This window comes from Hyla sarda, chromosome 5, assembly GCF_029499605.1.
Source record: "Hyla sarda isolate aHylSar1 chromosome 5, aHylSar1.hap1, whole genome shotgun sequence".
Classification (NCBI taxonomy): Eukaryota; Metazoa; Chordata; class Amphibia; order Anura; family Hylidae; genus Hyla; species Hyla sarda.
Window position 1 is genome coordinate 154,175,568 of NC_079193.1, and position 22,120 is coordinate 154,197,687.

General features: G+C 41.5%; 1 protein-coding gene across 5 annotated transcripts in view; it reads left to right on the forward strand.

Annotated features, from left to right (window-relative positions):
- HECW1 (HECT, C2 and WW domain containing E3 ubiquitin protein ligase 1) overlaps positions 1 to 22,120 on the forward strand; it is a 341,519-nt gene that overhangs the window by 264,572 nt on the left and 54,827 nt on the right. For all 5 annotated transcript variants that reach the window (XM_056520523.1, XM_056520524.1, XM_056520526.1 and 2 more), the window contains 8 exons: positions 2,770 to 2,891; positions 5,786 to 5,971; positions 6,291 to 6,425; positions 8,235 to 8,340; positions 9,333 to 9,429; positions 11,201 to 11,284; positions 14,188 to 14,297; positions 15,638 to 15,758. In XM_056520523.1, coding sequence (XP_056376498.1) covers positions 2,770 to 2,891; positions 5,786 to 5,971; positions 6,291 to 6,425; positions 8,235 to 8,340; positions 9,333 to 9,429; positions 11,201 to 11,284; positions 14,188 to 14,297; positions 15,638 to 15,758 — 961 coding nt within the window. The remainder of the gene's footprint in view (positions 1 to 2,769; positions 2,892 to 5,785; positions 5,972 to 6,290; positions 6,426 to 8,234; positions 8,341 to 9,332; positions 9,430 to 11,200; positions 11,285 to 14,187; positions 14,298 to 15,637; positions 15,759 to 22,120) is intronic.

The following is a 22,120-nucleotide window of genomic DNA, read 5'->3' on the forward strand; positions in this document are numbered from 1 at the left end:
TGTGCAATGTTGTAGGAATTTTGTTCCAGAGACTTTACCTTTAACTGTCAAATTACAGTCATGAGAAAGAGAAAGTAGAGCCTCTTTGGTTTATATATGAGGACATAAAAAACAAACATCTGGTCCTTCTAAGGTATTATATTTAGGTAAATAGCATTCTTAGATAAACAAACATATAATAGATTCCGCCATATATATATATATATATATATATATATATATATATATATATATATAAAATTTTCTTAAGATAAAAAAAGGTGAAAAAGGAAAAGCCGTGTGTGAAAACCTTTGCACACCCCATGAATCAACAGCTTGTAGAACCACATTTAGCAGCAAAAGGAATTTTTCTATATGACTTTCCGTCACTTACATCATTCTAGAGGAATGTTGACCCACTCTTCTTTACATCATTACCTAAGTTCAGTGCGGTTTGCAGGCCTTGGTTTATGTAGTTCTCTTAAGTTCCCACTTAAGCATTTAAAGTGGGTTGAGTGTTCTTTCAGAGCTGTGCATTCTGGAAATGAAAGAGTTAAACTTTGTATTAAAGGGGTCAATAAGCTCACTAACTCATCTACCTGTCTGCAGGGTTTTTTAACTCTATCATTTCCAGAGCACATAGTTTAAAGGGAACGTTAGTTGAGGTCTATGCTTTGACTAGACCATTGCAACCCCTTGATTCTTTACTTTTTCAGCAATTGTGTTGCAGATTTGCAGGTGTGCTTGAGATCATTGTCCGGTTGCATGACCCAGTTTCATCCAGGCTTTAGATGTAGGATACTTTAAAGAATACTTTGGTATACAGAGAAGTTCATGGTTGACTCAATAACTGCAAAGTGCAACTGCATGGTGGACTGTGCAATATGACATAACACTTTCACTCTGGTCTCATCTGTCCAAAGGGCATTCCAGATGCTACTCTCCAAAGTTGAGCCACGTTGCAATGTTCTTTATAGAAAAAGGCTTTCTCCAGGCAATCCTTCCAAAGATGCCATACTTGTCTTTTGCTAATTGCACTATCATGAACTTGGACATTTAACATACTAAGCCCTCTAGAGTCTGAGAAGTAGCTCTTGGATTGTATGCAATTTTTTTTGAGTATGGGTCTGACCTTTGAATGAATCTACTGGGACATTCACTCCTGGAAAGATTGTTTTCCATTTGACAATACTATTTCTCACTGTAGAGTGACAAACTTCAAATTGGTTTAAAATGCCCTTATTAACTTTCCTAGACTGAGGGGCAGCAAAAATTGTTTCTCAAAGATCATTGCTGATGTCTTTCTTTCTCATTGTTTTAACACACCCTGAATGCTATTGACCATCAAAGTGGCAACATTTCTCCTTTTATATGTGGTGTCGGACGGGGTAATGTGTAATTAACCTTATCATGACGCCAGGGCATGGTTGACCTATACACGACCCGAGGTAGGCCACCTGTGCCAGGCACGGGGCAAATAATCACTCCGACACAAGGTTACGGTTAACTGGCTTGCTTTACTGAGGTTGGAAAGATACAATCCATTACAGCTCAGATTAGTGTAAAGGAGTTGTAGGGTGAACTTAGAGAAGCTTATCGGCTTGCTGGGACTTATAGTTGATTGTACTGTATATGACTGATTCAGCCCATGCCATACTTAAGAGACTTGGACTTGACTAACTTGCTGACTTAACTTGTATAATATCCCCAAGACTGTAGGTTTACTGCAAGGCTTTGAGTTTCACCTCAGTAGTGGGGTTAATTTGTAGTTGATGCGTTGTTGCTGGGTTAGGCCTCAGGCCTCCTTTCAGATCCACCTCACAGACAGACTTCACTTTTCACCAAACTGTACCTCAGCAAAGGCTTAATCTCAAGAGAGAGAGCTGAACCCTGACCTCACTATATATGGGAGGAATTTAGAGAGATCCCATTGGCGGGATAAGTCACATGTTCACCACTGTATACGCCCCTTAGCAACAAGGTCCTTCACAACAATAAATTTAGGGAAACATGTAAATAGATAATACAAATACATTAACCCTTTTGTGAGAGTATATTATTTAGTGCATTATAGAGAGTTCTGAGGAGAGGGGACCAATGATGGACATTAGGCAGCATCTGTCACACAGGATGGGCAGGAGTACAGAAGAACATGAGAATCTGTACTGGGTCACCACATTATCTTCTTAATTCTTTTAGAAGCAGTAAGGGTGTACTTAATTGTTTACGCACTGCTTCTGCATTTTGGCCTAGTTTTTGTTAAAAAAAATAATAATGACACTGTTTATGTGACCTGTCGTGTGATGTCATTAATCTGAGATTGTAGTTACCTCAATTAAAGACATTCTGAGGACCAGATGTGTTTTTTAATAATGTCCTGATAAATAAAACTTCAAAATTCTACAGTTTCCTTTCTTTTTCTCATGACTATGTATTGAAACAAAAAAACTGTCATACAATCATCAAAATCCCAAGTTGCTTTTTATACATATTTAGAAGCATAGTGAGTCCACATTAAATATAAAAACAATCATATAGGAATATTGATCGAGATCTTAAAGGTCTTATAATATCTGTCTGCCGGCTTAAGAGCCTGGCCTTATTGCTATTTCATCAAAATTGTTGTGTCCCTAATAACCAACGGCCCAGCCTTTATTTTCCAAACTGCACAGGGAAAAAAAAAGTTTAATTCCTATGTATTCTCTACAAAATTCCCCCTTACATGAAGCCCACTACACACTGACATCACTAGACTACTAACAGCAGGTGTCTTCACTTCTTGTTTTACAGAACTAAGAAGAGACTCAACACTATCACCAATAAACTCTCAGAAAATAACCCTGTTATTACAGTCTCCAGCTGTCAAGTTTATAACCAATCCGGAGTTTTTTACTGTGTTGCATGCAAACTATGTGAGTATTTGTTGTACTATATAAGAGCTAAACAATAAAACATGTTAAAATAAAGTTATGGTCTAATTCTAAAAGGAGAACAGGCTTTATTGCCAGTGACAGGACAGCTTTTCACTTAAAGGGGTACTCTGGTGCTTACACATCTTATCCCCTATCCAAAGGATAGGGGATAAGATGCTTGATCGCGGGAGTCCCGCAGCTGGGGACGCCCGGGATCATGCACGCGGCACCCCGTTTGTAATCAGTCCCCTGAGCGTGTTCGCTCCGGGTCTGATTACCGGCGACCGCAGGGCCAGCGGCGTGTGACGTCACGCCTCCGCCCCCGTGTGATGTCACGCTCCGCCCCTCAATGCAAGCCTACGGGAGGGGTCATGATAGCTATCACGCCCCCACCCGTAAGCTTGCATTGAGGGGCAGAGCGAGACGTCACACGGGGGCGGAGGCGTGACGTCACACGCCGCCGGCCGTGTGGTCGACCGTAATCAGACCTGGAGCGAACACGCTCCGGGGACTGATTACAAACGGGGTGCCGCGTGCAGGATCCTGGGGGTCCTCAGCTGCGGGACTCCCGCGATCAGGCATCTTATCCCCTATCCTTTGGATAGGGGATAAGATGTGTAAGCACCGGAGTACCCCTTTAAAAGTAGCCTCTGTTGGTTGCTAAGGGCAATAAGGCCTGTGCATTTGTTCTGTACACAAAGTGTGCCTTTTAACAATTTTATATTTATGTTGTCTTATATCTAGTTCTCTTATATTTATACAGTACAGACCAAAAGTTTGGACACACCTTCTCATTCAGCATTTTCTTTATTTTCATGACTATGAAAATTGTAGATTCACACTGAAGGCATCAAAACTATGAATTAACACATGTGGAATTATATACATAACAAAAAAGTGTAAAAATATGTCATATTCTAGGTTCTAGCCACCTTTTGCTTTGATTACTGCTTTGCACACTCAGTTTCAAGAGGTAGTCACCTGAAATGGTCTTTCAACAGTCTTGAAGGAGTTCCCAGAGATGCTTAGCACTTGTTGGCCCTTTTTGCCTTCACTCTGCGGTCCAGCTCACCCCAAACCATCTCGATTGGGTTCAGGTCCGGTGACTGTGGAGGCCAGGTCATCTGGCGCAGCACCCCATCACTCTCCTTCTTGGTCATGTAGCCCTTACACAGCCTGGAGGTGTGTTTGGGGTCATTGTCCTGTTGAAAAATAAATGATGGTCCAACTAAACGCAAACCGGATGGAATAGTATGCGGCTGCAAGTTGCTGTGGTAGCCATGCTGGTTCAGTATACCTTCAATTTTGAATAACTCCCCAACAGTGTCACCAGCAAAGCACCCCCACACCATCACACCTCCTCCTCCACACCAGCACACCTGTGAAGTGAAAACCATTTCAGGTGACTACCTCTTGAATCTCAACAAGAGAATGCCAAGAGTGTGCAAAGCAGTAATCAAAGCAAAAGGTGGCTACTTTTGTTATGTATATAATTCCACATGTGTTAATTCATAGTTTTGATGCCTTCAATGTGAATCTACAATTTTCATAGTCATGAAAATAAAGAAAACTCTGAATGAGAAGGTGTGTCCAAACTTTTAATCTTTACTGTACTGTATATACAAAAAAAAAATGCATTGTCTATGGAACCAGCAACAGTTTTTCTCCACCTTATTGTCAGAGATGTGATATAACTGCTAGGCTTTATTCAAATTGTATTCAAGCAGTCTGGGAAGGTTCATGGCGGGAAGATTTCCTGATGTATACCTCCAATGAAAAGCTCTGAAAAATGCCATAGGCATTTTGTGGCATACATCTCCTATAGCCTTTCATGCTAAAATATAAAACATATCCCATGGTATATGGCATGAATTTAGGGGCATACTGCAGTACAGTAGATGCCTGATGCAGCTCAATGGAAGCTTTATTACAGTTCTGTACAAAAGGAATGTGATTCAAATTGGGGAAGCAATAGTCTGCGTTGATGTCCATTATTAGATGTCAGCAGGGATCTACGAAAATATGGTAGTGGGCTCGACATCTAATATCATGTGAGTTGCTACACTGGGCTTTACTTCAGCAGAAATCTTATACTTTATTCTTTGGTGCTTTGGTAAAATCTGATAAAAATAAGTACTAGAAAAGCAATCTAGTTAATGCTGTGGGCAATGCCGCCATGTTTTCTTCGCGGAATTTGTATAAATTTCGGCCATTTTCTCTTAAGAGTGGCCAATGGAGGTATCTAGAAGAATATCTGCATATATAAAAAAAAAAAAAAATATGCAGGAGAGAAGATAGCCGGCACCTCGATAAGACTGTGTGTCCATTAATTCAACACTAGGTGGTATTCACGTGTGAACAAGTTCCCGTTATGCTAGCGGTGCACTGCTTGAGAAGTCGGCAGACCATAAAATGTATCACCATATGAAGAAAAAATAAGACACCGGCACTCACCACTCATGTGCAAAAGTCTATAATCTTGGGGTACGCAGTCAGGTAACCTCAGTCAAACATTGTGGGGGCAATTCTGGAACGGTATCCATTGTGCATGGCAATACTGGGATGGCATCCGTTTCGCGTGGCAATTCTGGGACGGCATCCGTTTTGCATGCTGAGCCACGCAAAATGTATGCCGTCCCAGAAATGCCCCCTCAATGTCTGACTGAGGTTATCTGACTGCGTACCTCAAGATTAAAGACTTTTGCACACGAGTGATGAGTGCCGCTGTCTTATATAATTTTTTTTTCATATGTCGATACATTTAAAAAAAATTAAAAAAAGTAGGGGGAGCAGATGTGAGGGTGTGTTTGCCATTTGGTTTACATTTCCTTTAGTTTGCTATACATAGAATATAATAATTCAGTCTCTAAATATACGTTCTTCTCCCATGTCAGAGTGCCTACAGAGTCTTCACTAACAGCACGTGCTTGAAGCACATGATTCTGAAAATCCGCAGGGACGCCAGGAATTTTGAACGGTATCAGCACAACAGAGACTTGGTGAACTTTATTAACATGTTTGCTGACACCAGGTTGGAGTTGCCCCGTGGATGGGAAATTAAAACTGATCAACAAGGAAAGGTAGGAGATTAAGAATAAAAGAGCACAGAAGGATATCATTGTATATATCCAACCACATTATTGAATACAAAATAATAGAATGAAGACACTTTGCTAATAGTTTAATAAAATAGATAAAAATGAATCCTGCCATTTTGTGTATTCAGCTCCTGTTACAGACTAAAAAGTCATATGCTCTTCCATTCCATCTTCTGCTTCTTGTTAACCTATTAAATGTTAGTTTGCAGGAAGTATGAATGGATAGAAGGGTATATGACTGCAGGATCTCCAAAGGGTTCATTTATACTGTATGTGTTCACACAAATATCTTTTTCTCTAGTCTTTCTTTGTAGATCATAACAGCCGAGCAACAACATTTATTGATCCACGAATCCCTCTTCAAAATGGCCGACTTCCAAATCATTTGACGCATCGGCAGCATCTTCAAAGGCTTAGGAGTTACAGCGCTGGAGAGGTAATCCCGTAAAAATCTTCCATAATCAAAATAATATTGCAGCAAATTGCTGTTTTGATGCAATGCTTTAATACAGTTTCAAAAGTTTGTAATATAACTTAATTTAAAAAAAAGTATTTTTATTTACTTTTACAGGTTGTGTGGCGGCAGTAAGAACTGACACAGGGCTCTCTGCTGCCACCAGTGGTTTTTTTGGAACTTCTGGGCTGCCCATGCCATGTTCCCCTTTCAATTTCTCTGTTCAAGAGCTGCCACACACACAGGGCTAGTGACACACAGCCTCCTCTAGTATATTGTATATTCTAAAGCATTTTAACATACTGTTACGCCGAGCGCTCCGGGTCCCTGCTCCTCCCCGGAGCGCTCGCGGCGTTCCTCTCTGTGCAGCGCTCCGGTCAGACCCGCTGACCGGGAGCGCTGCACTAGTGTCACCGGCGGGGATGCGATCCACATAGCGGGACGCGCCCGCCCGCGGGTCGCATCCCAATCTCCTCACCGGCCCCGTCCTCTGTCTGCTCAGTCCCGGCGCGCGCGGCCCCGCTCTCTAGGGCGCGTGCGCCGGCTCTCTGAGATTTAAAGGGCCAGTGCGCCATTGATTGGTGCCTGGCCCAATCAGTACCTGCACCTGTGCCTTCATTATAAAAACCCACCTCCCCTTCCTGTCCTTGCCGGATCTTGTTGCCTTGTGCCCTGTGAAAGCGTTTAGTGTGTTCCCAAACATGTATATCCAGACCCTTGCTGTTGCCCCTGACTACGACTCTTGCTGCCTGCCCTGACCTTCTGCTACGTCCGACCTTGCTCTTGCCTTCTTCTTGTGTACCGCGCCTGTCTCAGCTGTCAGCTGGGGTTGAGTCGCTATCGGGTGGAATGACCTGGGGGTTACCTGCCGCTGCAAGTCCATCCCGCTTTGCGGCGGGCTCTGGTGAAAACCAGTAACCCCTTAGACTCCGTTCCCCTGGTACGGCCCACGTCATCACCCCACTGACACAGAGGATCCACCACCAGTGTCCTCGCTGCATACCTATCCGGATCCTGACACATATATTGCACTAGCTGAGGCTCTGTTTCACCAGCGCTGTGTGCCCAGCAGTGCTTGAGCAGAGCAGGCAGCGCTGCACTACTAACAGAGAGCCCCATGTTGGCCCTTACCGCTGCCACATAATCTATAAAAGTTAATAACAGAAAAAGTGTAATTTTTTTTTTTTTTACTACAAAGCAATCTAAGTTTTATTTATTTAAAAACGAGTAAACGAGTGTAACCTTTAGATAGATTAGGGAGCTGATCACATACCTTTTTATAACATGTTGATGGCCCCTCCCCCCCCCCTTTCTGAGTTATTCCGATTAAAGTAGTCTGTCAGAGGGGCGTGAATCATAGGGGTCTGTTTATGATGGGACGTGCATACTTAATGTATGGCAGCGTGTATTCAGCGCTGGCTGCGATCAGACAGCAGACCCTCATAAGATCTTGGTCTTCTCACGAGATCTTGTCAGCACTGAATATGCGCCCCTGTACATTAAATATGCACACCCCCCCCTCTCCATGTCATAGTAAGTACAGCGCACTGAACCCACCCATATTATAGTCACATTCACCCCCTCTGGTGGATTTCAGTTGTCAGAAGGGCTACAAATTGCTATAACTCAGGGGGCAACCGACAGATCCTCTTTACAGAGTTGGAGAACCAATAGTGTTTTGCATCCTGTTACATAACTATGACCCATATGACGTATGCCCTCTGTTACTTATTCATCTGATTTGTTTTGACACAATCTTGCATTTTTACATATCTGTGTGTTTTTATGTAGGCATCAGAGGTTTCTAGAAACAGAGGGGCATCACTGTTAGCAAGGCCTGGCAATAGTTTGGTTTCTGCAATCAGAAGTCAACATCAACAGGAAACAGTACCCTTAGGTAAGCAGGAATATGTATTTGTTCAATGCCTAAAGCTGACCATATCCCAGATATACATATCCTAAATGACCCAAAAAAAGGTCAACTTTAAAGCATTTTATGCCACAGTCAGATATGTGTGGAAAAGTTTTTCTGTTATTTTTTGGTGCAAAGTGAGAGATGTGCAACCTATTAATAGAAGCCTAGGCCTCAGATTAAGATATAGTTTGTTCTGCCAAGAGTTGCCAATTTATTGTAATGCAGGCATAATGAAGAATGACAACATTCAAATGGATATGAAGCATTCTTTGCATCTCATGCGGGAGAGGCTAATGTAGGAAAAACTGTGGTCGCTTGTTATTTCTGTCCCTATTTAATAAAATGGCAGGGTTTAGATTACAGCAAAATAGATGGCACACATATGATGTTAGCCTGTTAGATTCCTGCTGTGAATTTTCACTCTTTTTAACCACATATATGCTGCAGTTTTAAATGTGAATAAGCCCCATTCAATTCTGGTGGCATGGAATAAGTCATATAAGTGAAGTGATAAAAAAAAGTGTGCCACAGTTTAGTGTGAGCTATGTCTTATTATCCCACTGAAAACTTTGGCTTGTATGCACCCAAAATAAATGGGGGAACATTTCCTAAACCAAAACTCAGGGCAATGAAGGTTAACAACCCCACTTACTGCTGCTTCCTTGATCCCTGTGAGAATGACTTTAAGATGGAAATGGGACAATAGTGTGAACTGTATTCACACTTATGGTAATTTTCAGGTTTAATAGCATTAATGAGATTTTTTTTTATAACATTTAAAGATAAATATCAACCAGTAGCACATACCCTAGGGTATGTTTCCTCAAAACTCTTATGTTTTCTCAAAAGGCTTAAGACAAGCAGCAGCCATTGCAAATACTTTATCTGACTAGTAGAAGCATCATAAAATAATAACTAAACTGATTTCAAATTTTTGTTTTAATTCTAAAAATATATATATTTTTTTATTTCAGCATATAATGACAAGATTGTTGCATTCCTGAGACAGCCAAATATTTTTGAGATGCTTCAAGAACGTCAACCAAGTTTAGCAAGAAATCATGCACTCAGGTACTTGTTCTATGATTTATAAAAGCAAAACTATTCTAAGAATTTGTCTACAGTGTGACTGTTCTATATCTGTTGAGATCCTGACAGAATGGCATAGAATATGGACGGATACAGGTGCTATCTTTTGTGCAAAAGATCTGTCTGTGTCATGGTGTCCATTATAAATAGAATAGAATAGTAAGGTAGAAATGAAAATGGAGCACTGACCAGTCGTTCAGCAGAATCAGCTTTAAAACAAAAATAGAAAAAAAGAAACATAGCCGCACATCCACCATTTGTATTTTGATCTACTTGCTTCTCAGCATAATTTCAAAAACTAAAAGGTTGTTAATAAACATTACGCTCTTTCATAGCCAGCACTCCACTCCACCCATTTATCCCAGGCATTTTTAAATAGCAGGAGACTGCATATGGATTTAATCGTAGCATTCTCCCAGCTTTCTGGCAGTGAGCACATTGTAGGTATTTACACTAGTGTGGTGCTCGGTAGCGGCTATTGTTGCTGTGATGCTTTGTCTGTGGCCTAGATCCGGGGGCCTGGTCGGGCAGCAGTGGAGCTGCCTGGCCACCGGGTCGCTCCTCCTGAGGGCTTGGTGTCGTGGAGGCAGTGGTCGCCAACTGCTGCTATGCCAGTGTTAGATTAGGGACCCTCTCTGACTAGGTGGCCTTGATGTGGTGAGTGGGCTTTGTACTTTTTGATCAAAATGTATACTAACAACCTGTTAGTTTTTGAAATTATGCTGAGAAGTAATTAGATCAAAATACAAATTGTGGATGTGTGGCTATGTTTCTGTCTCTCTACTTTTGTTTTACATTTACATTTGTCCTTTTGGGCTCCCATTACTTAAATATCCCCAGGATTTACAGAAAAAGATTCAGTAAAAGAGAGAGAAACATACAAAGCACATATCAATGCTTGTAGGTAACAAGAACAAGAACTCACCAATAACTGGAACCGGAATTTAAACATCACTGTCTAAACAGGAACTGAAACATCCCTGCAATATCCATGTGGAAACCTTGGACTAACTCACCCTAGCAGAAACAATGCTTATAGGTAGTGGGCATAAAAGCTGTTATGAAGTCTAACAACTAAGTGGGCCATCCCCCATCAGAAAAAAGTGGCACAGTCAGTGTTGATGAAAAATGATGTGATGGGCCATGTGGACAATGTGACTTGGTCCATGTGATGTCTATCTTTTTTTTATCTTGTGGACTGATGGGTGGTGGTGGTGGGGGGGGGGGGTATTGCACCAGGATGTTCAATGAGATAGATTTCAGACAGTAGTGGCAGTATAATGTGCTATTCATTGTGTTGCTTTGGGTCCTTGCGTTGCACCACCTTCCTTCATGGCAACAGTTTTCCCTAGTAGCAGTAGTCACTTTTAGCAAGATAATGCACCCTCTCTGCAAAATTTATTCAGGAGTGGTTTGGGAGACCTGACAAGCTATTTAAGGTTTTAAGTTGGTCTCAAAATCCCCATATTTTAATCTGATTGAGCATCTGTAGGATGTAGTGAAAAACAAGATCCATAGAAGCATCATCTTGCAACTTACAAGACTTTAAGAATCTGCTGTTTTCGTCTTGGTGCCAGAAATCAAAGGACACCTTTAGAGGTTTTGAGGTGTCGAGCATTGAAAGGTCACAGCTATTTTGGTGATATTTTGGGAGACCTACACAATATTCTGCTATATTATACTAAATACTGTGTGTGTTCATACATTTTCATGTCACATGCATTTAAATGTATACTTTATGTTTATGTTACAGGGAGAAGATTCATTACATTCGAACAGAGGGCACGCATGGTCTTGAGAAACTATCCTGTGATGCTGACTTAGTTATCCTTTTAAGGTACTGCAAAGTCATATTATATAATACGAGTCAGAGAAGCTAGCTAGAATACATGCAGTGCAGATTTGCTTTATTTATATTCTTAAAAAATTGCAGATTTACCGGTAAACATTGTGATCTTACAATAATTCTTAAAGCTTTATTCCGGTATCTCCGGCACTACCATAGACAATGCATGGAGTGCATGCCGACACATACGGCTCCATGCAGTGGGGAGAGTATGGACCCTGTTCTGGAGATCGCAGCAGTCAGATACTTATTCCCTATCATGTGAATAAAGCATATGTATTTAGGTGCTGAAATACTCCTTTTAAGAACTCTCTCTTTTAAGCTTTATACTGCTCTATTGGCTTGAGGTTCTTTGATACAATAGCGATATTATTGGTAGGGACATAATTTATCTGAGGCCCAAAGCAAGTGACTACACAAGTTTCCTTTACTGCTACACATTATAGGGAACCTGTCATCACGTTCATGCTGACTGAACAGTATGAAACAGGCATGAAGTATGAAACAAACATGGGGTCCCTTATTACAATGCTGTATATGATAATAACAGGGCTTTGATACATCAGGGTGGTCCCCAGTGGCTTCTCTCCCCTCCATTGGCCTTAGACGATTGATCTCTCCTATTTTGGCATAATGAGACATCTGTTAATCAACGCCTGAAAGGTGGGAGAAGCTGGAACCCCAATGACATGGAGCCCTCTCTTTTGGTAAAGTTATAACTATGATTCCTCTGGAATGCCCCACAAAATTCATAGTGAACCATACATCATTGTAATAAGGGAGTCTGCCAGTGTTTCATGCTGCCCGTGGTTCAGGGACCATGAAAGTGATGACAGGTTGCCTTTAATGTACTAGCACATTTGTTCCTACCGATGCAAACAAGCTAATATGCCATCTCCAATCTAATTCTCTAGATGGCATATCAATGCTGACTCCTGTATAAGTGTGTAGTCATTAGTGACACTGGATACAAGGTGGCAAAAGGCGCAGCATTCCCAGCAGAACTTGAGATCTAACAAACCAAGTGAGTGTTAAGTACAAGGTACCACAATTGCCACACCTCAGAAAGTGCTCCTATAAGGCTCTTTTCACACTGTTCTGTGCAATGTCCATTGGAGGTATGCATAGGGGTAAATACCCTGAAGTATAACTCCAACTTATATCTATGTTGGATTCCTTAGGGTATATGGTATACAGTATGAGAACAGATTCTACTGTTATAAACACTGTAGGCATATGACAATTTTTTGAGACCGTCTGGCCCAAGATCTCTATTTCTGTACCATTCACAATTTGTCAAAATGTACTGACAATGCTGAACATTACGTTATGTATCACCTTATGTAACACTGTGCAGGTGTGCATGATATCATTTCTGTTTAACCAGGGACTCGAGATGAAGATTACAGGGCTCTGGGTTTTGGAAAACATATTTAGTCAGGAAATGAACTGTTCTCAATGAATCCATTCTGAGTTGTTCTAAAGTGTTATCTAGGTCTTACAAGGGCTTTGATGTTAACAGTCATTAAAAATGAACAGAGTTTGGGTTGTTTAAGTAGGCGCCCATGCAAACATTGATACCATTATCTGCCGCATTTCCAGGCCATGAGTCTTTATTTGGCATTGATCACACTCTAGTTAAGCCCTATGACACATTTGTGTTGCAGATGTCATTATATTACTTCTGAGAGAAGAAAATTAGAAGTTTTCAAATATTTATGAAATTTGAATAAGGGACAAGCTAAAATACTTGGCTTTCTATTATTTTGATCTAATTTTGCCTCAGATTCCCTTGAAATTGTAAGACGTTTTGTAATTTTGTATCATCTATCATTATTCCAGTCAATATAGTGGAGGAGATAAATAAAAAACGGTCTAATTCTTAGACAGTGTAAACTTAGATTAGCCTACAAATGCACCAGATTTATATCACTGACTTAAGGCATCATTTGCTAAATCTTTTTATATAATGTAGACAATAAAATTATATGTACATTTGTAATATACTGTACAGTACATTGGTTAAAAAAAAGTGTATATTTAAAAAAATAAAAGTACTGTCTTGTCCTTGCAGCTGTTGCCTGTGTGTGTCTGTGCCGAGACAAAATACAGAAAGTGAGGGCGGGACAAGCAGGGCTCTGTGCAGGCTCCTGGCTTGTCAATCAACCTGCTGTGTGAGCCGGGGGTATGTCACAGAGCTCAGCTTGTTCACCCACAATTCCTGTATTTTGTCTCTGCACACACAGGCAATAGCTTCAGGGACAAGAAAGCCACAACCCCCCCCCCCCCCAAAGAAAAAAACAACATTTTTTTGCCATTGTATATTGTGAATATACATGATGACATATTATTTACATTGTACTAAAGGTTTTTGCAAATGACAGTGCCCATTGTTTGAAAATCTGGTGTGTCTTTGGACTGTCTAGTCTTTGTCTGCCCCATTAACCAGTAGGCTTAGTTTTACGCCAGAAATGCGCAGCAAAATTTAGCACATTTTTTAAACATGTAAGCTCTGAAAAAGTATCTAAATAGTATCTAAAACACATTAAAAGTGTGGCAAATGTTATATAGGAAGTTTTTTTTGGCACACATTGAATGAGATTTTTGGCGCAGGCAGTTTTAATTCTCTCGTCCATTTTTCAGATATATAATTAATGCTGGTGAGAATATCACATTGGTACAGTCTGGAATCAAAATGATCAGACTTCTCCTTGGGTGCATTAAAATGAATAACTAAGACTACAATTTAGTTATAGCATGGAGCCACCTAAATCTTTAAGCTGGTTTAAGAACCAATGAAATCCGAAGTTATTGATCATTACATAAAAATCATATAAAGATGGCAACTAAAAGGCAATCTGTGCTAATTCAGAGTTTATTTTGTGGTTTTGCAGCCTTTTTGAAGAAGACATCATGTCATACATCCCACTTCAAGCAGCCTTCCATCCTGGATATAGCTTTTCTCCACGCTGTTCCCCAGGTTCTTCCCCACAGAATTCCCCAGGTATGCTGCCAATGTGTGACCAATGTCTTTATGATATGTTTCCTGTATTGTTAAGCTACTTTCACACTGGCCCTCATTTACTATTGGAGTACGGTTTAAAGTTAGTTGAAATGCATTTTACTCAATGTATTAATGCCATGCACCAAAGTTTCCTTATTACAGAGAAAATTGTGGGTGGGACTTTTTACTTTTTTGCTATCCAAGTCTTTATTTATTTTTTTTAATTTTTTTTTACATATTTTCTTCCCCTTTTCCATACTTATAAAAGAGCGGTTACATAAAGGAAAACCTATTTGCTTGGTTATTTGGGTGCACTTTGGGCACATGTCCAATGCACCAAAAGTTACTAACATAATCATATACACATTCATGAATATAAGGGAGGAGAAATTCACTGTAAAAAAAAAATAATTCTATTCACACATAAGGACCACTGTGTTTGTAGTGTACTTGAATACGATACTTGTAGTGTATTTGAATTATACAGCTTGAGTCAAATGTGTCCATGCGCCCCCGATCACCCCACAGAGGTCCGGTCCCAGCAATTGGAGGCAAGTGTTGGCTATAATATACAGGCACCTACCTCATATGTACTGGGCTCAGTTCACGAGCTCACTCCATATGCAATGACCGCCCATCTAAAGTTAAAACACGTATAGGTGGTTGACTTTATTGTTTGTCTCTGGGTGATGTTGTTTATAAAGTTAACTACTTTTCTTCATATTTTCTTAGGCCCCCTTCACATATTTCGTCCAGTGGCGTTTCCCTCTGGCGCTGTAGAAAAAGCACACAAGGGAAACTGATTGTAGAAGTGATCCCAATCATTTGAATGGGTCAGTTCACATTCATCCGGCGTCCCAGGTTGGACTCCGGGCTGTGGAACACGCCACATGGGCACTGAACAAGGAAACGCATCATGCTGCGTTCCCCTGTCCGGCATGCACAATTAATAAATACTAATCCTAAACAACTGATGCCAACTAATGCACTTTTGTCATCTGTTTTGCATCTCTCGCTGCAATTTTAGGCTGAATATGTGAACCCAGCCTTAGATATGTGTTATGTGTGTTGAGTGTCATCTACTGGTTGGTTGGTTGGTTGGTTGGGTGGGTGGGTGACTGTCCTTTATGAGTCACATAACTAGTTATGGCATGCCTTACTTCAGACTAAACTGTGGATTGTACCATTTTTGATTATCAGCACCTATGGGCATGGACTTTGATGAGGGTCACTATCACAGCCAATCAACAAATTACATGTTCTTAAAAATATTTTTGATCAATAAATATCAATATCTTAAACATACAGTATAATGTAAATTCTTTTTTTTTTTTCTTAAGGTTTACAACGTGCTAGTGCAAGGGCTCCTTCCCCGTACAGAAGAGATTTTGAAGCCAAGTTAAGAAACTTTTACAGAAAACTGGAAGCAAAAGGATATGGGCAAGGTCCAGGGAAGATTAAGTATGTAATTTTTTATATTAGTTTGTTAAAGACATTATCTTAATATTAAAACATCACATGGTTGTGTGGTATGGGATGTGATGCAGGGCAGATGGAATTACCCTAGGGGCAAATGGCATTAACCCCTTGTATTCGTGATGCCAGGGCGTGGTTTATCCTCAATACCACCCGAAGTTATACCGCCCATGGATCCTGGGCTAGGCACGGGGGGGGCAATAATTACTCTGATGCCAAGTTAAGGATAACGGTGGCTTTACTGAGGGTAGACAGATGGAAAAGTCTATACAGTTCAGCCAGGCCCACGGAGGTGACCAGTGACTCAGAGACCTTAAGGGCTTGCTGGGTCCCGTAGTAGATGGGATCAATTTAATGCAGGCCACGTTAACAAATGATGACTGTGACTGTCTTGACTTGTGACTGATGACTAACAAGACTGTGACTGTGGCTTATTTGCAGGCTTGTATCTTGTGGCTGCAGACTGGACTTGAGGCCTCCTATGACTCTGCACACACACTTAGGCACGACTTGACTGTACCTCAGCAGGAAGCAAGAGAGAGAGCAGAGGCTCCACCCAGGGCTTTTATGGGGGAGGCTCTAGGGGAATTCCATTGGTCACCCTTAAGTCACCTGGTCACTGAGGCCTCCTGGGTAACAATCACATGACAACTCATATGATAAACCGTCTTAAAGTGACAACGCTTTCTTCCCACATTACAGAGTATAATACATAATAAACATATTTACATGGGGGACATATGCAAGGGGGCCCAGGGGACACTAAAGGGAGTCTGCCTGACAGGGCAGCAAGGGTACGGGGTAATAATTCCCGTACTGGGTTACCACAGTTGTATAGGATCTCATTGGTGGCAGCTGTCGCTTCATTCACTTGGGGAACATAGGACTAACATTCTCGTAATCAGAGGGGCTCTAAGCTCTTGGTCCTCTACTGACTAGATATATATATTTCCAATCCTGTGGGTAGGTGATAGATTATATTCTTGGGATAACCCTGGTGCATTAATGATCCGATTTTATTCTTATGTAAATATGATAGATCATCAGAAAAATATCTGAAAAATCTGATTGTGGGTTATTAAGCAACCTTGATTATCGCAGAAAAGTATGTAAAATTTATCGGTAAGTGTTGAGAATCATCAGCAAGATATCCTACAATAAAACAATTTCTCAATCTTACAAGATATGTTTTTGAGATCTATCACTGTTCATGCACAGGGGCGTAGTTATAGAGGTAGCAGTCGCAACGGGGCCCTGGTGCATAAGGAGGACCCAAAGCACATCTGCCCCATAAGAGCAGTAGAATAATTGGCATATGGGGCCCTGTTGCAGATTTTGCATCAGGGCCCTGAAGCTACAAGATACGCCTCTGTTAATGCATGTAAATATTTGTTATTTATGTTATTTTCTTAAAGTGGTCTTGCTACAACTTTAATTTATTTCTGTTTATAGCAAAACAACAGTGCCTTTGTAGACCAAATAGAACACATAGAGGTCATAGAGAGGATCTCTGCTTGATATCTCCCAAGATATCTCCCACCTGGCCTATACACAGCGTGTTTCACATTGTGCAAAATTTGCGTCAACAGCGGGAAATACGCTGTGTATTCCTCGATCACTATACACACAAGGCTTTCCGGCGGCAGCCCTATGTGTGCAGTGAGTTTTGGAGGCGGAGCCACGTGTCACAGTCACGCCGGCACACGGCCCCGCCTCTAAAACTCACTACAAACATAGGGCTGCTGCCGGAAAGCCCTGTGTGTATAGAGTGAGAAGAATGTGCAGCGTATTTCCGGCTGCTGCCGCAAATTTTGCGCAGCGTAAAATACGCTGCATTTACACTAAAAAGGAGCTGTGTTAACTTTTTGCCCATCAGGTTTGCCAGTTGGTAATGTCTGACACACTAATTTACAAATGTGCCCACCCCCATCTGTCATCACAGTCACTTACTCTCTTCAACGGACACATTTGTACAGATTTTTTTTTATTATTGTTGATTTGTTTCATAAATGTATAATTTAAGAAACATCTTAAATAGTTTTTATTTAAAATCTTATACCATTTGGCTGCTGCTCAGGGAAAAATAACATACATTTGTCAGATTTTACTGTTCTTGGTGTTAGAGATAGCATGAGGAGGGGAGTTATACACTAGCTCAAAATGTGGACAGGGGGAGAGAAACCTTGGAGGACAGCTTACACAGGCTGGAGAAGCAAAGGGAAAATAGAGCTCACATAACAAGCTGCAGAGGTAGGGCAGTCTTTAACACAGCAGTGTTTTCCCACATTAGGTAGACAGCATAGTCCTCCCACATTAGGTAGACAGCATGGCTCCCTATGCAGCAGTGTTTCCCCACCCCCACATTAGGTAGACAGCAAACGTCCCCCACATTAGGTAGATGGCATAGTTCCCCCACATTAGGTATGCAGCAGTGTTCCCCCACATTAGGTAGGCAACTTACAGACACACACTACAGACATACACTTACAGACACACACTACAGACATACACTTACAGACACACACTTACAGACACACACTACAGACATACACTTACAGACACACACTACAGACATACACTACAGACATACACTTACAGACACACACTACAGACATACACTTACAGACACACACTACAGACACACACTACAGACATACACTTACAGACACACACTACAGACATACACTTACAGACACACACTACATACATACACTACAGACACACTACATACATACACTTACTTACAGACACACACTACAGACATACACTTACAGACACACACTACAGACATACACTTACAGACACACACTTACAGACACACACTACAGACATACACTTACAGACACACACTACAGACATACACTACAGACATACACTTACAGACACACACTACAGACATACACTTACAGACACACACTACAGACATACACTACAGACATACACTTACAGACACACACTACAGACATACACTTACAGACACACACTAACAAACATACACTTACAGACACACTACAGACAGATACACTTACTTACAGACACACACTACAGACATACACTTACAGACACACACTACAGACATACACTTACAGACACACACTACAGGCAGATACACTTACAGACACACTCACCTGGCCATCCGTGGTTTCTTCTTTCCTGCGGTGGCCGAGACTGACGTGTGACGTCGCTGACATCCTCCTGCGCTGGTCTGCGGAGGAACGTCACTAGCACGACGTCCCCTGTCAGTCCCTGCCGCAGGCTTACTGTTTTAAAGGCCGCAGTGCCGCTTTAGAACAGTGAGCCGCAGCGGCAGGGCCAGCCCCAGTGGCGTTGCTAGGGTTGATGTCACCCGGTGCTGTAGAAAATGATGTCACCCCATACCTACCCCCCAACGTAAGTTTTTAGCCTATTGTGACAGATGCCACTGGTGTAGCGCATTGTTAAGAATTCCAGTATAATAATCAAATATACCAATTGCCACAGAATGGGAAAGCGCTAAAGAACTTTTCACCATTTAAAACTACAGCTCCCAGAATGACATAAAGGGGTACTCCACTTGAAAACATTTTATTTTAAACAGATTTGTAAATTACTTCTATTTAAAAATATTAACCCTTCCAGTACTTATCAGCTGCTGTATGCTCCACAGGAAGTTCTTTTATTTTTTAATTTCCTTTCTGTCTGACCACTGTGCTCTCTGCTGACTTCTCTGTCTGTCTCAGGAACTTCTCCAGAGCAGGATAGGTTTGCTATGGGGTTTTGTTTCTATTGTGGATAGCTCCTAAAATGGAAAGAGGTGTCAGCAGAAAGCATTGTGGTCAGATAGAAAAGAAATTCAAAAAGAAAAGAACTTCCTGTGGAACATACAGCAGCTGATAAGTACTGGAAGGATTAAGATTTTTTAAATAGAAGTAAATTACAAATCTGTTTAACTTTCTGGCACCAGTTGATTAAAAAAATAGTTTTCCAGCGGAGTACCCCTTTAAGCAGTGGTAAGGTTATGCTGGGAGTTGTAGTTTCACTCATCATAACTGCAGAACATATGACTACAGTGACTACAGCTCTGATAGAACATAGTGAGAATACACAATAATATCAGTGACTACAGGTGACGTCTTCTCTATAGTCTTTCCTTATCTAATTCAGATGGAAAATACTACCGAGACTTGTTCCAGCTAAATCTTCTCTCTGCAGAATGTGACGCCCAGATGTCTCCTCACTATGTCAGTGGATTCTGATTCTCTATTTGAAAACAATTATTATTATAAACCTGCCAGACACTGTATCCTCTAAATATAATATTACTATACACTACACTCTTTGAATGTAAACCTTCTACACACCGTACCCTCTGAATATACATCTGCCACATACTGTACCCTCTGAATATACATCTGCCACATACTGTACCCTCTGAATATAAATCAGCCACACACTGTACACTCTGATTATAAATCTGCCACATACTGTACCCTTTGAATATAAATCTGCCACATACTGTACCCTCTGAATATAAATCTGCCACACACTGTACCCTCTCAATATAAATCTGCCACACACTGTACCCTCTGATTATAAATCTGCCACATACTGTACCCTCTGAATATAAATCTGCCACATACTGTACCCTCTGAATACAAATCTGCCACACACTGTACCCTCTGAATATAAATCTGCCACACACTGTACCCTCTGAATATAAATCTGCCACACACTGTACCCTCTGAATATAAATCTGCCACACACTGTACCCTCTGAATATAAATCTGCCACTATTGACATTATCACGGGAGGGGGGTTATTGGTGGTGTTGCTGGTGGATGATGGGGGTGCTACTGCCAGGAGGATGATCCTGCCGATGGATGATGGGTGTGCTACTGCCTCCCCCCCCCCCCCCCGACAGTAGCACACCCATCATCCATCGGCAGGATCATCCTCCTGGCAGTAGCACCCCCATCATCCACCAGCAGGACCTGCTGATGGGGGTGCTACTGCTGGGGGAGGTGTTGCTGGTGGATGATGAGGGTGCTACTGGCCCCCCACCTGGCAGTAGCACCCCAATCATCCATCTGCAGCACCATCTGAGGGTGCTACTTATAGGGGGGGCATCCCCCTGGTAATAGCACCCCTAATATCCATCGGCAGAATCATCCCCCTGGCAGCAGCCAGCAGGCCCTCCTGGCAGTAGAAACCCCATCATCCATCTGCAGCACCATCCTCCTGAATAATGTGGGTGCTACTGCCAGGAGGATGATCCTGCCGATTGATGATGAGGGTGCTACTGGCCCCCCCTGGCAGTAGCACCCCATCATCCATCGGCAGCACCATCCTCCTGGATGATGGGAGTGCTACTGCCAGGAGGATGATCCTGCCGATGGATGATTAGGGTGCTACTGGCCCTCCTGGCAGTAGAAACCCCATCATCCATCGGCAGCACCATCTTCCTAGATGATCCTGCCAATTGATGATGCCAATCGATGAACCTGCTACCCCATCATTAATTAGCAGCACCATACTCCTGTCATCCTCCAGCAACCCCCCCCCCCCCCCGGCACCCCTGATCATCTTAGCACCCCTGATCATCTTTTAGCTCAGCAGAAAAAAAGTGAAAAAAAGCGGTCAAGAAAAGGCTTTACAAAACACCAGGCTTGTGCTGTGTTTTTCCCAGTTTTCATTCGAATTGTTACTTTATGTAAAGGATTAAAAAAAGAGCAATTATTTCAAGCTTACTATGTGTTATAGTTGTCATAGCATTGATATTCACCAGGTTAAACCACGTGCCTTAGGTTGACTGATATTGTGGTGATGAACTGTGACCTGGTCTACTTTAAGAGGAATTTTTTTCTCTTATGTCAGACTTTAGCAACCATAAAACCTTTAAATCAGACAATTGAGGTTAAATAAATATTTATTAAGCTTTCATGAAGCTGATCTCAACTACAGTAATTCTCCGAGAAACTCTGGAAACTATACAGACGAGTCCCTAAAGCATAATAATTTTTATGACTAAGTCAGAGAAATTTGACTGAACTGATCCTCAGGAGACCTTGCAAGTTATAAATATTTTGACCTTGTTTTTTTGAAGCAACTTGTAAAGATTCATGTACTGTACAAAGACTATACTTGACATAATATGGTCTTTGTGTGCCTGGTCTGCCATTCATTATGATTGTAGGTATTTCGGTTAAGTGTATATCAGCAGCTTCTCACCTTGCAGTGAATGTTTACATATGTCTCAGTTTGAATGTATATATTTTTGAAGCATTGAGATAGTTTTTCGTATTTATCAAATGCACTTGTTAGGGACCCATTTGATTAAACTTAAAGGCTTTTTCCTTTGGACAATTCTC